At 56.4% G+C, this 17,484-nt stretch overlaps 1 protein-coding gene across 12 annotated transcripts in view; it reads right to left on the reverse strand.

Annotated features, from left to right (window-relative positions):
* Window positions 1-99: 99 nt before the first annotated feature.
* PPP1R12B (protein phosphatase 1 regulatory subunit 12B) overlaps window positions 100-17,484 on the reverse strand; it is a 204,676-nt gene continuing 187,291 nt past the window's right edge. For 6 of the 12 annotated variants that reach the window (XM_049111987.1, XM_025458514.3, XM_049111991.1 and 3 more), the window contains 4 exons: window positions 15,008-15,061; window positions 13,794-13,844; window positions 8,440-8,620; window positions 100-4,778 (listed from right to left, as the gene is read on the reverse strand). In XM_049111987.1, coding sequence (XP_048967944.1) covers window positions 8,486-8,620; window positions 13,794-13,844; window positions 15,008-15,061 — 240 coding nt within the window. In that variant the 3' untranslated portion in view covers window positions 100-4,778; window positions 8,440-8,485. The remainder of the gene's footprint in view (window positions 4,779-8,439; window positions 8,621-13,793; window positions 13,845-15,007; window positions 15,062-17,484) is intronic. The other 6 variants (XM_049111989.1, XM_025458516.3, XM_025458519.3 and 3 more) reach the window with 3 other exon arrangements.

Below are 17,484 nucleotides of genomic sequence, written 5' to 3' on the forward strand. Positions count from 1 at the left end.
CAGCCCCGCCCTCCGCCCGGGATCCCCGTGCTGGCCCCTGCTGGCCCCGGGCGCCCCGCGGACGCCGGCGAACCCAGCTCCCGAGCCGCGGAGGCGCAGTCACAAAGTCAAAACACGGTTTATTTACTTGTTTATAAATACGGTTGTGTCTACAGGCGCCGCAGGTGTGACTGTTATTACTCCAACTCGCGAACACGGGCACTAACACTACGGCCAACCAGCGCGGCGGCATCGCGCGTCTGGCGGTTGAAAGGCCACTCAGAGTTGCATAAAAATACATTCAATTCACAAAGCGGATCTGCGCCCCCCCCCCCCCCCCGTATATTTACAACAAGTGAATCCACACGTGGGCCCAAGAGTCACACGTGCGCTTCGGCTGGGGGGGAGGGGGGAGGGGCGGGGCGACCGGGGCCTTACAGGCGCCCCCACCCCTACGTGGTCACTGCCCGCCCCCAGCCTCGCTCGGGGCCTCCTGCGGCAGGTGGCGGGGCCGCTGCAAGCAGCACCTCCGAGGGCCCCGAGCTCCCGCCGGGTGGGGTGGGGGCGGGGCGGGGCGGGGCGGCTGTGCACCCACGGGAGCTCCACGGGGCGGCCCGGGGGCGCTGCGGGTCAGCAGCCGGGGAGCGGCGCACGACTCCAGGCGGCGGCTGCCCTGAGGAGGACCCGCCTGCCGCCGAGGGTCGGACGGAGAAGCGACCCTGGTGACCCCAGAGAGGCAGGGGCCGCCCCGCGGCGGCGGTTAGGGCCCCGCGCCCCGGCCCAGCAGCTACTGTGGCTGCAGCCCCCGAGCTGACCCCGGGCTCCCACCAGGCCGCAAAGCCACCGCTCCGCCAGCCAGTCACCCTCAGCGTCAGGTCCGCTCTGCAGCAAGGCCGGGAGGGCAACCTGGGTCACAGAATCCAGAAGAAAACAAGATTTTCTGCCGTTAGAAAGAGCAAGAATTCGGAGTTCACGAAATGTCCTAATCGTCGTAGGAATAACTAAACCCCGGAATTTTAAGCTGAGAAAGGACCCTAAGGGCTATGGGGTCCAAGTGCGCTGTGCACACTGGTAAGAGGACTGCGGGGGCCGCAGGGCTGCCCAGCACCCGGCTGCTGGTTCTGACTCTGGGGGACTTGTCCCCCCGCGCTGCCTCCCCCCCAACACCAGTGTGGGGACCAGGACCCGCACCATGACTGGGCCTGACGACAACACAGCAGGTGTGGGGCTGCGGCGCCACCTCACAGCTTGCTCCAGGGGGGCCGGTGGCTCACCCGGGGGAGGCCCCGGGACTCCTCCTCCAGATGGCTCAGCTGCTGAATCCTCCGCTCGGACTCTGGGGGGCAAAGCAGCCTGGAAGCTGAAGCACCGACTCCGTCCTCTCCCCTCACACCTCGCCCCCCCCCGAGGGGTGCCCACGTCCTCAGGAGGCAGACTCAGGACCCCGGAGGGGAGGCTGGCTGCGGGCGGGTTCCTTTGCCAGAAATCCCAAGACCAAACCAAGGGCAGGGCTGCTTCTGACTCCATTAAAAGCCCTTGATGGCAAAACAGGGGTTGACACACATCCTGTGGGATTCACAGGCTGGCTGGTGGCCTTCAGCCTTGTGTTCCTGAGCAGAACCGTCAAATAAGCACGTTTTGTTTTGGGGGGGTAAAGCACGTGAAATGATCCAAACCAGAGATGAGGCCCCCTTCAGTGGCCTCGGAGAGCAAGAAATGCACCCTGGCCTCCAACCTGGGGTGGGAGACGGGAAGGCCCAGAAGAGAAGCGAACGCGTCCTGTGGCTGATGGAAAAAGACAGGGAGGGTCCAGGGACTAGTGAGCGAGACCGCCCAACGGGGTTCAGCACCCCGAGGAGCCCAGGGCAGGCCTGGGCCTCAGACTCCTTAGAGGCGACGCCCCAGGACGTGCGGGAGCCGGTTGCAGCAGACGCAGCCCTGGCAGTGCTCAAGGCCCAGGGCCGTCTGGAGAACAAGCCCTGGAGACAAACAGGCGAAGCAGGGAAACTTCAGCCAGAGTCTCTGGAATGGCCGAACCGCTACTCCCAAAGGTGTGGCTTGGTTTTGAAAAACATCAAATTCATGAGAAGAGAGGATGGAAAGTTGTACTGAAACCTCCTTGCCCCATCGTGGCACTTCCCGTAAAGACTCTGACGGTGCAGCCGAGCACCGGCCGTTGGCCAGACCCGCCGTATTCACGCAGCTTGAGCCCCTGGGGTTGGGGTGCCCGGGTATCCAGACCAGTAGGCCGAGGACAGGGCACCTGTGGCCACCGAAGAGGCCGACAGCCCAAGAGAAGGGAGGCCTCCTGCTGGTCTCTAACCAGCAGTCCTGGGGCAGCTGTGAAGAAAGGGCGTCTGACCCTCTGGGAAGGGACCGGGATGCTGAGTGTGTCCGTGTAATAAAATCAATTCCTTAACAGAGAGTGTCTGAAATTACCCAGGATGGTTTACACTTTCACGATTTCTTGGGCATAGAATCCAATATTCCTGAGATCGAAATGCTTGTAAATGTTTCATCACAAGGAGAACTTTCTGGCAAGAAAAGGCATCTTTGATGTGCAAGGGCTGCGTGTGGTAGCGGGGCCTAACACCAACCTCAGAGTTTTAAGATCCCGTCCCACGCTCTTGCGAGGCACCAGCAGAGGAGGGGGCCCTCGGGAAGCCGGGCCCAGGCTGCCCGGTGAAGAGGGGCGAGATGCTCTCCGTCCCTGAGGAAGACGCAGCAACCACACCCAAGCCCTGCCCAGTGCCCGGGGTGTGTTGGTCCCCCCCCCCGGCCCCCCAAAACCAGGGGATGTGTGTCGTGGCCGCGAGGAAGCGTTTTACCCTGACTTAGCTTTTGCCGAGAACGGAGCCCACAGCATTCCCCTGCGCATGCAAAACCCCAATCAGTAGTAGTGCTTGGGAACGAAGAATGCTGTATGGGGCCTTGCCAGCGGGGACACATTTCCTATTCTGGAATTAGGATCCTGAATGACAGCCTCTGGTTTAAAGAGCATGCGATGTTTCAGACGGGCCGCAGAGCACTACACTGACGTTTTCTGGAAAGAAATTAAAAATGGCCAGAGGTAGTATGTGTTCGGAGAACGGCCCCTGCAAGCGCTGAATATCCCAGCCAAGGAGTTCCCGAGCTGCACTACAGAGAAGCCAACCGGGCGGAGACACCGATGAAGGACCAACAGGTTAAGGGGCGGCAGGGGGTCGCCCCCACGGCCAGCCGCCTGCCCCTGTGCTGAGGCAGGAGCTGGCCACGCCTGGGCTTGGCTGTTTTAAGAGGCCGTTTCTGTCCAGCGGAGGCCAGACGAGGTGGGACTGGCAGGAGCGGACGCCGTGAGGGGCGCCCTAAAGGCCCAGAAGGCGCCCACCTGAAGGAAGGTTACGGGGAGGTGACCCAAGGGCCGAGCGGAGCCCCCGCAGGCAGACCCCAGCTCATACTGGGAGGAGCTTGCTGGTTATCAGACCTGCCCACATTTCAAGGAATGAAGCCACCGGGAGCACCGGCTGTGGGGCAGAGCCGTGGCCTCGCCGCAGGTGCGGGTCCCTGCGACCCGACGACGGGAAGCTCCCCCAAGCGACCTCCGGGCCTCGCCGCTCTAAGATGCCGTGACCCCATCAGCGGGCTGGAAGCAGCTCGTCCCTCCACCCTCTCGGGGGTCTGTCCCCTGATGCAGCCGCCAGAGTCCCCAGACACCTGCTGACAGCATCCGTGTCTCCCGACGGGCTGGTGGCCCGGGTCGGCCCCCCACCCAGCCTCCCTCCCCAGCTCTCAGGCCTCCTCGCAAGGACTTCCTTTCTCCGGAGGAGCAGGTGCCGGTGCAGAGAGGGGAGAACAAGGTCATGGGGGGGGGGGGGCGGGGGGTGTTGGTTGGGGAACAGGGGCAGGCGAGGAGAACCGGGGGTGGACAGCTGCCGGGATCTGGCTTCGCAGCACGAGGGCCGGTGGTGCTGTCAAGGCAGTTCGCCTGGTCTCCCGGGTGCCCAAGAACGGTGCTCCATGGTGGCCAGACGAGTGGGTCACACGCTCCGTCCTAGGCCAACACCGTGGGGGGCGGAGGCTGAGGGCGACGGCGAGGACGATGAAAGGACCGAGACAGGAAGGAAGCCAGGTCATCCGAGCCTGGGGAGGGGGTAGGGGGGTGGGGTGGGGACACGGAACCGAGACACGGCGGGGATGGTGCCGGGCTGCCGACAGAGAAGAGAGCAGCAACCCCGGAGCAAAGTCGGTTCCTGAGAGCCGCAGAGTGCCTGTCACCTCGGCTCCGGAGGCCGGCCCACGGTTATGCCAACATCCTGATCTCTTGGCGTCCCGGGCAGGTCCTGGAGGGGCCACCGTAAGACTCCCCTAGACCAGGGACGTGGGGTCCGCGGAAAAGGCTGTGGGCTACTGGGTGGGCTGAGGCCTACAGGTTCGGGCCCAACCCAAGGTGGGCAAGGAGCTGAGCAGCAGGAGGCCGGGATCCATGGCCGAGCCCCGTGTTGGCCCCAAGGCCCTCTCCAGCCGGCTCCGACGACCACGCTGGAGCTGGGGGGGCGGGGGTCACGGGCGGAACAGACGCTGAGAGCGCAGAGGGAACGTGCGCGGGGGAGGTGGCTGCAGGGGGGTGCGGGAGTCCTTCCACCAGAACATTCACCATTTGGGGCCGGAAGGCGGCGGCCGGAACGAGGGGGAGAGCAGCCCGCGCTGCCGGGCCTCCTCGTCGGGAGCCTGGTCTACTTGGATAGTTTGCTGATGACTCGGATGAGGGCGCCGTTTTCATCTTTCAGCCTCTGGTTGTCGGACTTCAGCTCTGTTAACACCTGCGGGGACAGGGGACAGGGGACAGGCGTGTTAGAGCTTGGCCCGCGCCCCGCACCCTCTCACCCAGGCCAGCCGGGCGGGGGGCAGCCGGCGCCGTGAGCCCCTGCAGCGCCCCCCCCCCGGCGGCTCTCCCCTGCACCTGCTGGGCCAGCCCGTCCGTACTGGGGGGACCACGGCCCCCCGCCTGCCAACGGGCACGCTGGGCCTCGGCCTTGTACCGCACGCCCCTCCCTGCATCTCCCGTCCTCCCGGGCTGCGGGCGGCTCTCCGTCGCTCCTGCCCTGAGCTCGCGGAGGGGAGCCCACGGGAGCCCACGCGAGCCGCGGGGATGCAGCGGGAGACGGAGGAAGGAGCGCCGGGCCAACGGGGCTGAGGTGCCGCCCGCGGGGATGGCCCAGGCCCCAGGGCCCCCACGCGCGGGCTGTGACGCGATGCACCAGGACCCCCGCGCCCACCACCAAAGCCGAGAGGCCAGGGACCCAGCGGGCGCTGGGGGCACAAGAGGGCCGTGTATGCACCGAGCTCCTGCCCAGAGCTCCCGTGGCGGCTCCCGGGGGGCCGTGGGGCCGCAGCAGCAGCTCCGGGGACGGCGGGCTTCCCGGCGGTGGGCGCCTGGGGGGCGGAGGCCCTTCCACCTGCACACGCGGCGCCCCGCGCTGCTCCCCCTGCTCCCCTGGGTGCACATGAGCGGCGCCCCGAGCCCCCCGGGCCCTTCCAGGGCTGCCACAGCTCATCGAATTGGAGCTCGGCTGAGCCCTCCCTGCTTCGGAAACGCCGACTTGCTGAGCCGTGGTGTGATCTCACGTTAGGGACTTGATGCTTTGGGGAAAAAAAAACAACTGGCGGAGGTAGTTTGGCAGCCGCAGCGCACGACAACCAACACGGAGGGGGAGCGTGGGCACAGCAAGCGCGATGCACAAATCAAGGGGCAAAAGCCTTGTACCTGACCCCACAGAGGAGATGCCCAGGTGCTGTGACACACGGGGCTCCAGCCTGACCAGGGGCACAGGCGGGGGCACTGCAGGGGCACGAGGTTTACCAGGCTCCGCGGCAGCCCCTGAGGCCAGCTTTTCTTAATTTCTGACTTTCTAGGTTACGGCAGCTTGATGGACGCTGGCCTGGGCAAGTGCGACCGCCGCCGGCCTGGGGTGGGGCTGTGCTGCAGGCCAGGAGCCCCGGGGGGCCAGGCCGGCTGGGGCGACCCAGGCGCAGGCAGGGAGGGGGCGGGGAGCCCCGCTGCTTACACCCGGGGCAAGGGGCTTGCGCCACCTCTTAGGGGATCCCCACGGACCAGCACAAAGACGAGGCAGGACAGAGTCCCTGAGCACACCGACCGGTGGCCTAGCCACCGTCTCCCTCGGGCAGGGGGCGGCACGGGCGTCTGCGAGGGGCCCGCCAACAGGGACTCGGGGTTAGCAAGGCATGCGTCTGCTCCAACTCCAGCCCCGCTCCTGGCACACAGGTACTTAGGGCATAAGGAGAATATGTAAACAGGTGAGCAGGGCTCAGTTCCAGTAAAACTTTATTTTTGGACACCAAGGTTTGATTCTATATATTTTTACATGTCACGGAATATTCTCTTGATCCCGCCCCCAGCCTGTTTCTACGGCTCATGGGCCAGACTGAGGGGCCCGTCTGCGGGTCCGCTACAGGAGCCGTGTACTGCGTCAAGGCCTCTTCGCAGTGGCAAAATCTTTTGGCAGGTGGCTGGGGGCTTGCTAAGAGGCCGAGAGCGCACAGGGCCGCCCTCCGTGCCGCAGCAGCGACGGCGGGGCACAGCACGGCCCAACAGGACCCCTCACACCACGCTCGGGCCCCGTGCTCAACAAGCGGCCGGGCTCCGCCCCACACCAGACAGCTCCCCTCCCGGGGCCGAGGGCTTGGAAGCCTGGCATACTTGTGTGAACCTCGGGTCCACCCTGACTCTCGGTGACCTCGGGCAGGTTATTTAAATTGTAACTCATTTTTTCCATCTGGTACAATGATTGTTCTGGGGACTGAGGCAAAAGCATACAAACTACCGTGCAGGGACCCCTGGGGGGCTCCGCGGTGGAGCGGCTGCCTGCAGCCCAGGGCGTGACCCCGGGGTCCCAGGATGGAGTGCCCATCGGGCTCCCTGCATGGAGCCTGCTTCTCCCTCTGCCTGTGTCTCTGCCTCTCTCTGGGTCTCTCAGGAATAAATACATAAAATCTTTATGGAAAAAAAAAGTTCCGTGCACAGGCCTTAATAAATGACAACTGTCACCGTAGGTCTTAACTACTGAAAGCACACGATCTAGTTTTGCCCCGTATCCTAGACTATCTTGCACAAAGACGGAAACTAAACACAAATGGCAGATCTGTTTTGGGGTCCCTAGTTCGTCCCTGTCGAATCTCCCCACGATCCTGAGGCTTACTGTGGAGCGTGGAGTTTGGACCTAACACGGCACCACGTCGGGTACCGGAGCAGCTTGGTGCCAGGCTATGTATCGCTCCCCTTTCAATTTTCTTGGTGTGTGATGGCATCTACAGCAGATATTAGCTCAGCCCTTACGGTAATTTGGGGGCTTCAGATCTAGTGGGTATTAGCTGGCAGCCCCTGACCCTGAAGGCACAAGCAAATAGGCACAGAAAAGAACAGACGTTGGTCAGGACTAATTAGATCGTTGCTGAAAATTAAAAACTCATTTCAGAGGGTGAAGCCGCTCAGCAGTGGCGACCCCATCACAGCATCGTGATGGGAAAACAAGTTATCTGTGAGCTTGTCTTGCAGACCACACATATTTGCAGTTCTCGGTTGAAATAAACGCCCTGCTCCCTGCTCCACTGACTGCCATCTCCCTTGCAAAGCCACCTCTGCTAGGGAACGTCTGGCTGGGCGAGGGGTGGGGGTCCGGGGGCACATCCCTAGGGCTCAGAGATTTGTGACAGGGATGCGAGCGATGCCTCCCGGGGATGGGGAGAAAGCAGAGATTACTGCAGGAGGGAGGCAAAGAATATCCAGTTCTACTCAGACGGCGGGATGCACAGCGTTTGCTGGCGTGCAGCTCTGGCCTCTGCGCCACTGGCCCCATCCAGCATGTCGGATGCAGAGGACTCAGCTCTGTCTGGTAGGCAAAGGGCCATTTCCAACCCTGGTTTCATAAAGGAATCATAAAGACACAGGAGGTCTGAAAAACTATTGATGCCGGGGTCCCAACCCAGACGACTGATTTTGGGGCGTGCGTTGTGGGGGGGTACGCCCAGGTACCATATGTTTCAAGTTCCCAGCCAGGGTTGAGAGCCCCTGCCCTTGGTTACCCCAGGCTCAACAACAATTTGGAGTCCAGGACCAACCCCAACCGCTTCAGCAACCCACAACTCCACCAAAGAAACGTGCACAGACACAGGTGTGAGCACACACATGTACACCTCTGTGTAGCCGAGTAGCCACGTGAGCAAACCCATATTCGGTCTGCAGGGGGGGAGAAGGCCGCATGTTGCTCTTACCAAACAGACCACGAGCCCAGGCAAGGACCCCCCACTGCCCTCGTCGCCCTAAGCTGTCCTGTCCCATCCGTGATCTCAGTCCTGGCTCCTTCCACCTGCAGATGCCTGACACGGATAGGCACCGCGTGTGGCGGCTCTGGTGGAGCGGGGTGAGCACAGGGCTTCTGGGCCCAACAAGAAGGGTGAACGTGCCTGCAGTGGTGGAGGAGGGAAGTGAGGTGGAGAGGAGGGGCAAGAACTAGAGCTCCTGCACTTCCGAGGACTCGACGGACTCCGAGAGCCTGGCCACAACTCGAGTCAGGGCCCTGTTCTCAGCCTGCAGTTGCTCGTTCATCTGCTTCAGGGTTTGAATCTGTTTTAGCTGGTGGAGGTTCTGTAGAGAGTGAAACATGGAGGGGACAGACAGACAGAGAGAAAGAGACAAGACAGACCAGAAGAGATCAAAGTAGGACAAAGAAATCACGTGACCTTTTGTTTTTGTTTTTAGTCCGCATGCAAGAAAGGAAATGAGAAAGGCAGGAGTGATGGTGCAGGAGGGGGAGGGACAGGGAGGAATGCGCCAGCGAGGGGGGAGCCAGGCCTACGGTCTCGGCTGAGGCCTACGGGGGGCTGAAGGTCGGCCACGTGGACACCACCACAAGGCTCTCAAGCAGCGCATGTGGAGCACTTCTGAGAGTCATAGTCCACACGCTGTTTGGGGCCTTCTGAGCTGATTCAGCGCGGTGCAGCCCGAGCCTCGGGGCCCTTCTTCATCGTCAGTGGACCTGGAGTTGAGGACTCCGTGTTCCTAAATCCAGCTGAGGCCCTTTCCTTTCTCCCTCCTCTCCTCTCGTCCCCATACTTGGCCCCCTATTCGTACTTGTGTTTTCTTTTTATTTCTGGGTCCTTCTTTTATTTCTTATTCAAAATAAATAAATAAATAAAACAAGGAAAACAAAAGAGGGGCCTGTTGTTTAAGTACCTGTACAAGGCATGCACTGTTTAGAAGGTTCAAGTGGCACATACGAAGACAAGACACTGGCAGCTGTCTGCACGGTGCTCTGACCTGTTTGGTAGGATGATGCTTCGTTAACCCTGCTGGTTCTCCTCTGCAGTCCAGAGGCTTGTTCCAAGATCCAAGAACTGCTACCTCGCCTTTGACCTGCTGTATGACTACGTGCATCATGGAGTTCACAGCTAACCGTGCGCTCTTTGTTGCAGCTCATGAAGAGGCTGGCAGCTGTTTACAACATACACACTCATACTCTGAAAATTACAGCTGTGCACTGAAGTTGGAGAAATCATAAATGTCCAAGATAATAGAATTGGTTAGAATGATGTACTAGTTCAGACCTATCTGTAAGTATTACCGATGGAACAGAACAACAGCCCACAGACACTGTTCCTAATACCTTGTGGCCCATAAAGGACCTTAAAGACTTCACTAAACGGCATTGTATCCCCGGCCTGCCTACTGTTATTTGTCCTTGCCTAAGGGGTCATCTGTACTGACCCCATAACCAAGACCATCAGCTCTTTGGGAGGAGGAAATGATTTTATTATGCAAATGGGGCTTCATAGAGGAAGATGAAAAATCCTGTCGATTACAGTGACGACAAACCAGAGAGAAGCCTCTCATACCCACATGGATGTGAGGGATAGAAATGAAGGATTAGTGGGTCATAGTTGGAAGTGAAGAAGCAAGAAAATGAAAGGCAGCATGAAGGGGAAAAAACAGTGAAAACGAAAAACAAGCAGAGACAAACTGCTGAATCTCTCTTTCCCCAAAGAGGGAGAATGAGCACCTTGGGAAAAAGGTAGAGCAGCCATTGAAGGGCAGGGGCCAGGCAATGCTCTTTACCCTCTGCAAGCATCTCATCCATGGAGAGGACTGGGATCAGAGGAGATCATGGTGCAGCATATGGGAATATTTAAAGAAATGGGCAGGGAACAAACGTTAAGAACCAACGGAAAGTCCCTGGCTCTCACCCTTCTTTGGTGTTGACGTTGGACCAAAGCTTTCAACATAATCATTGTCATTATATGGAGTGGTCCTTGCCTCCCAGGGAATATTGTTAATGACACGAACTATGAAAATGATTCCATCTAACATGTGAGTACAAGCAGATCGAGGTAGAAGAATCTGGAAGCTAACAGCATGAGGGAGAGAGGCAGGAAACAATCTGATGGAATGTTCCATAGGGAACAGAACTGGAAACAAGGCACGGTAAGGAGATGGAGGGGAGGGCAGGGCACAGGGCAAGGTGGGCGAGGGCAGGATCAACTAGTGGTATTTCCAGAGTAAGTAAAAATAAAAATTCCAAGACCAATCTAAAAGGGGAGTGGCTGCTGGGCCCCTCATGCAAGGACCCGGGAGAGGGAGGGCGAGGGTCTGGGAAGGAGGCCGAGGCTGAATGGAGGGTGCAGCAGGAATGTCGTCAGGTCGGAGGTAGGCAAGCCCCAGAGCAGCGGCTCGCGCTGACATGCACAGCTGTCAGGGGCTGGCACGGAATCCCACTGCAGTCCAGGATCCGAGCGCAGTCTGTCCTGGGCAGAGCTCAGAAATACTTACCCTTCAGGTAAGGCCAGGGAGGCACCACCCATGTCACAAGCACAGAGCCCCGGTACATCTGGGGGAGCCCGACGCATGGTCCCCTTTTAACCTGGCTCTGGCACTTTATTTGCCAGAGTCACGAGAACAGGCGCCAGAGTCACGTTGTGTCCTCCAGCACCTACCGCATCTTCGGGGGTCCCTGGAGGACCTGCTCCCTACTGACTGCCCCAGAGGTCTGAGCGTCTGTATAAACCAAATGGACAACAGGCCAGGGGCTAACCGGCCCGCGGCTCTGCTGGGTCCCAGGTGGCCTGGCTGCCTACAGCACAGATTTTGACCACTGACCACTCCCAAGATGTTCATTACCGTCAGCTGTGGCCCCAGGGAAGGCCCGAAGGCTACCCAAGCGGCTTACAAGGCTCCTTGAAGGCCAGCGACAGCAGCTTCATGATGTTTGTATCTACATATGGGGAGTTTCTGCCTATCTCAAGGTGTTGGCTTCGTGGCGTGGTGTTCCTGCCCCCTCCCCTCTAGGGGAGCTGGACGATGCGGAAACCTGGTGTTGGGCTTTGCTCTGAGCAAAGGGCGTTTAGGGGCTTTAGGACTTGCAGGTGTTTCTTCTCCATGTGGCTTTGCAGTTGGTGATGGAGAACAATGGCAACTGACCGAATGGGTCCATTTTTTTAACTACAAAAACAAAAACAGCTTCAAATTGGTGTACCTGTTTTTTGAGGTCTAAACACTCAGGATCTGGTTCCATTTGATAATTTAAACAACTGAATTTGAAGTTGGCTGGTAAATGACTTAAGGCTGAGAGAGCAAACACCTTCATGTACTACTTTCCTCTACTGAGGAAAGAAAGGAAGTCGTGACCTAGTTTAGGAAATGACAACCTCATAGGGTAGGGAGAGAAAAATACGTAAGCCTGTCTCAAACCATAGGACTGGGAGCCACTAGAACCCTGGAAGGGGCTCTCATGCCCAGTAATTTAGGGTTGGGATAGGAGGACAGAAGGACTCAACTGCTCCATTTGGGGACTTTCTGGGTCTTGTGCGTGGGCCAGGGTGGACGTGGTGCAGAGTTCCACGACCAGTGGGTCTGGGCTGGCTTTGGGGTCCTGGGTACTCATTAGAAGGCACCAGCTTTGGCCTCACTGACATGCTCCTGACCAGCATGCAGGCTATTCCTTAATGAGCATCACGGACAGCTGCCTCACAGTAGAGTACAGATGGCATCACTCAGGGAGTTTCAAAAATGGAGGAAACCCCCAGTGCAACAACCAAGAGCAGTGGAGATGGATTCATCAACAACTGCTTAGCGCTACTAGCACACTGCTCTACGTGGGAGTGAACACCTGTGTGGTAGGCCAGGTGGGTCTGGAAGGAGCAGAAGACGGAGACGCTAAGGGGGAGGTCGTCACTGCAGGAGAATCAACCATTTGTTATTTGTACTTCTTGCTATTTTACATCAACTTGAAAGAAGTAAGTGCTGCTTTCTGGAGATATAAGTAGGTATTACTCAAAATTCTATGTGAATGTGATCAGTTATGATCAGTTACAGCCTTGGAACCGTGACTGTAAGACCTCAAGAGCAGGGCACATCTTCTTTGTTCTGGAATTATAAAGAGTAACAGGACTATGAGAAGATCCACTATGAGTGCTGGATCTTGTGTAAATTGGGGCCTTGTCAGGTCCTGAGAAAGATTTTTTTTTTTCAGTAAATAACCTAATTTTTTTGGCCATTGTAATAAACGTCTCTCCTAATGTGCTCCGATTGCATATTACGGATGCTTGCTCACAGGAGACCTGGGATCTGCCTCATACTACCCCAGTGCTCTGGTTCCCAGGCAAAGAAACCTGAGTTTCGCCAGATGAATGCTTTGTAACAGACATCTGGTAAAATAAGATCCTTGAAGAAAAAAAAAAAAAAAGCCAAGGCCCAGCAAAAGCCCTAGGTGATTACGGGCGTGTGGCGTCATGCACTTGCAGGGCTCAGGTGCTCCCGAATCCCATCCAGGTGGCTACCCGGGAAGCTCTATACTCCCTACCGCTCGCATGCCCCTTCCGCAGCAGGGAACGGACTCTTCTGGGTGGACTGTCAGTTCTTAGCACTCAAAGCTGCCCAGGGTGGCGGCTGTTCATTACAGCGGCTAATGGAGATGATGGTCATTGCAGGCCGGTCACGGTGCAGGAGAGGAAAGTAGTGAGCCATGGAGTATAACTGGAGGCATGAGCCCTGAGCTCATTCTAGTGGGCGAGTGCTGAGTATTACTGCGGACTTCTGGGGAAATGGACTGGGGCAGGAAATCGATGTGTGAACCAATCTGCATTCTGCTGCAGAATGACTCAAACAGCTCTTCCGGCAAGGAGCTGAGACAGGGAGGTGCACCCGGCAGGAAGGTCTCTGGCCATGTTCAGGCTTCCCCAGGCGCCTAATGTGAGGCCTGCAGAGGGGGCAACCTTGTCTTAGCCTTTTCATCCAGCCCCTGGGGACAAAGCTATTGCTTAGAGAATCTTAGAAGTTTGGGATCCCTGGGTGGCTCAGTGGTTGAGCGTCTGCCTTCGGCTCAGGTCGTGACCCCGGGTCCCGGGATCGAGTCCCACATTGGGCTCCCTGCATGGAGACTGCTTCTCCCTCTGCCTGTGTCTCTGCCTCTCTCTCTCTCTCTCTCTTTGTGTCTCTATGAATAAATAAATAAAATCTTAAAAAAAAAAAAAAGAGAATCTTAGAGGTTCAACCTAGGTTTGTCTCAGGTCAGCCAGACACCTCCCCTGAAACCAGAGGCAGCACTGGTTCCCAGAAGGGCGGTGGGGTGCCCACAGGGGATGCTGTGTGATCTGAGAGCGCTTATGAAATGGCTGAGGAGAGAGGCTCAGCTCCTCTTCACACATCGCTTCTTGAGGGGGCTGAGTGTGTGGGGAGACCCGGAAGGGTGGGCCTACGCTCAGTCACCCAGTCCTGGCAGGCACTTGGAGAATGGGCGCACACAGAGAGGACGGAGATCTCTCCATACCTTCATCTCCTCTTCCATTTCTGACATTTTCCGCTCCAAGGCTCGCCTCTCCTGTTTAGAAACAATGAGACTGTTGAACATCTACTGGGTTTAGAGGGGAGTCAAAATGCTGCTTCCCAGGTGCCATGTGATCAGCAGCGTCACGTCTCAGGCAAACCTCATGCAGGGGACTGAGTGCTCAGATCTGTGTGATGGAACTACTTCACTGATAGAAATCACATGACCTAAATCTCCCATCAGACATTTAGAAGATAAGCAAATGGTCGGGCCATCGCCATTCTGCGCAAGCTGAAGATTTCATGGAATTTCAAATGACTGCAAGTGACCAGGGCCCTTGCTCTGTATTAGGAAGAGGCATCCTTATCGTCTGTAATGCTCCCCCCAAATTCCTAAGGAGCTGCTTCTACCATGATAGGGAGCAGATGGTGAGTGGGGAAGTATCATCTAGGAGGAAACCGCACCCCTCCCCCTCCCCCTCTCTCTTCCAGCAGCCGACTCCTCATTTAGTCTGAACTCAGAGATTCCTTGATTAGCTGAGATACCAAGGAGGTTTTGTTACAGGCCAAGGAAATAAAATGTAAAACTTTGCTGCTTTCCAAATTAAACAGGAGAGATGGGAACATATTAAACCTCTGGGGTTCAAATCGCAGCTAGGGTTCATCAATAAATCTGAGTTTTCCCAATCCAAGAACGTCAAATCCCAGAAAAATATTCTGAATGCAGTCAGGGGGAGGTCAACAGTTGAGCCAGAATGCCCCCTCACCACCCCCCGTCAGAGTGAGTGGAAGACTCTGCTGGCTCATATTTCAGCTCAGGAGCCCAAAATCAACGGCAGAGGGTCCTCCTGAAAATGTCCTTTTTGTCCAAGGTGACAGGAAGGGTAAAGAGACCTTGGTCCTGGGCACGTGTGTGCGTGCAGGTCTGCTATGCACCCAACCAGTGCATGGGGTGACCTTCCAAGGACCTTCCCACCCTAAGGCTGGAATAAGTGAAAAGTTCGGACCATCTGAAGAAGCCAAAAGGACTAGTAATCAAATTGCTGTCCAGAATCACACAAAAAGAATTTATTATCAAGCCGGGAATGGAATGTGGCAGGACTCCTGCCTTCTTAAGACAAACTTTTTCCACTGGCATGAACAACAAAGTGAGAGAGAGAGACTCAGATGGAACGGGGGCCAGGGTGGGGGGTGGCGGGGAGAGAAGCACACACATACCCGTTTCTCCATCTCCAGCATTGATGATCGGTCAGAGGTCTTCTCTTGTTTCTGCTAGTGCAAATTGAAAAGAAACAGCGGTCACTTGGGTTGTCTCAGGGTCAGCGGGATGCCCAGTCTGGTTTAGCTCCGCCGTCGGGACATCCAGAGATAGATGTCAGGGCTTTGGGCTCTTGCCACGGCAGAGGCTCCCAGCACACAGATTCTGGTAGACACCAGAGAGGTGATCCCATAACCCAGAGGGCATGAGAAGTGGCTTTCTTCTGTGAAAACCAGAGACTCATGAACGTGAGTGTCCAAGCCCCACGGCACACTTCCAAGCAAGCCCTTTGCACTCCTATTTTTTCTGCTCTGGGCACTGACGCGACTTTCTTTTAAAAGCAGTCGTTTTCATGTGTGGATGGGCTTCCAGGGGTTCTCAGGAGCCCCCTCGCGCAATCTGCCCTACTTTGAACTGAATAGTTCCACTTTTATCTGTTTTGTATATTGAGCTTCCAGGCAGGGTGTGATTTTATCTGAACAAAAGATCAGAATTTTATTTTAGAACATCTTTGACTTCTGCTATACATTTCACAGGAGGGCCAAGGGAGGGATTTAGCCACTACAGCTCAAAAGTAGAATAACTTCGGGCAGTGACTCTTAAATAGGGAATGGAAATGAACCGTGAGTTCCTTTTGGCTTTGGCATTGTAGAATTTCTCACATTTAATAGACATTTTACCTACACAGGGTGATTATTTTTATTTAGATTGGTACCATGCACAAAAAAATTTTAATAAATATAGAAAGTATGCTGGCCTTCTTGCAGGGGTTTCTTTTTCCAGAATATAAAGGAAGAGCTGGAACTAACAGTAAAACTCTTGATTTTTGGCTCCTGTCCTGGGCTTTCACCTTCTGTTCTGAAGGCCATGGCCATCTGCCTTTACACTGAATCTACTACGAAGTGGAAGGAAAAGAAAAAAAGGCAGCAGTAGACCCTGGAGCTTGTTTATATCCTCCGTGGTCTCTCTCCCTGAGCCTGAGATGCACAGAAGCTGTCGTGATTTCACGATTTTCTTTCTTTCTTTTTTTTTTTTTTGATTTCACGATTTTCACTTAGTTCACATCTACAGAGTGACTTAGCTGGCTTGTTTGAACCAAAGAACTGGTTTGGTTTTGTTTTTTAAATCTTAACCCCCGAAGAGTTAGGGTGGACCTTTCATGTAAAACATTGAGTGTGTCCATGTGGTAAGTGTCTCCCTACAACGTGTGGGGCTGACAGGCCCTGCTCTCGGTCGGGCCAGGCAGCTCCATTTGTGGTAAACAGCAGAGAACTGCTCTGCAGCACCGTGATTTCTTCTGAATTTCAGTAACTTGTATTTGGCAAAACTAAGTGTACTCCGACACACCCAGCAAAGCAGTTGGCTAGAAAGTAGACCCTGCTCCCCAGTGACTGCAAAGGCTGATTTTATTTTCAGTGTCCTCCGTGCAAGCCAATGTCAGCAGCTTGTTAGGCTGCTCGCTGTTCCGAAGCACAAGCCGGTGGAAAAGCCAAGAACCCCTAAAGGTCAAAAAATGTGCTGTCAGAAGAGTGCTTCTGGCGGGAGTGGGGAGCAGGTGAAATCGGGTCCTCTTGTGGATCCTCATAGGGCTGCTCCGCAATTTTCTGCAAAATAGCCCCAGTGATTCCTGATGAGAAGCAGCCCAAGATCTGTATTAATTAATCCTTGTCAGTTCACGGCACCACTCAGAGTAAGAGTCCGCCTTGGGCACCTTCTGAGCGTGTCCTGTGAATGAGACCCGCTGCCTGCCCGGGAACGCTGCGGGCCAGAAGAGCCTCCTTGAGGTTTATGTGGTCTGTCCCTGCCATGCTCATGCGCATGCATATAGATTTTCTTCTGGATCGAGACCCACTTTCCTGGTCTCACTGAGTCACTCTGGGGCAGTGAGTCTCCGCAGCGGAAGAGCCGCGTTCAGCTCTAACCACCAGGCAGAGGGGGAGCCTCCTACCAGCCGTGGGCCAGGCCCTTCACTGGGCACCCTGCCGCGCCCTCTGGCAAACGCGGTGTCCTGGCTGTCCTGCGGAAGTCTCAGGCGAGTGCTGGGGTGCTGTCTTCCACGCGCTGGCCCATCCCATCCCATCCCAGGAGGGTTGCCACAAGCTGTTCCGAGGTACTTAACAGCCCTGCTCCCCGAGCACCGTGTCCTCTGCACCGTACGGTCCTAGCATCTTAGTCTTTGCTTTTGGATTATGTCATATGGCCAGAACAACCAGGCATTTCTAGTTTTCATTTATGCTTTCCCGGTAAAGAGCCATTTTTATGTCAGTTCAGCTCTCAAAGTTCTGAGTCCCCGGGCATTCCGGGAGGGCAATAACTCAATAAGTTTCCTGTTAACTCAGCAATAACCAAGCAAGACAGCACTTGCTCTGGCTTTGGGCTACAGTGTTCGTCTCAATGGTGATGAGGTTATTGCTTCTAGGACCCTCTAAAGCACCGC

Source organism: Canis lupus, chromosome 7 (assembly GCF_003254725.2).
Source record: "Canis lupus dingo isolate Sandy chromosome 7, ASM325472v2, whole genome shotgun sequence".
NCBI lineage: Eukaryota > Metazoa > Chordata > Mammalia > Carnivora > Canidae > Canis > Canis lupus.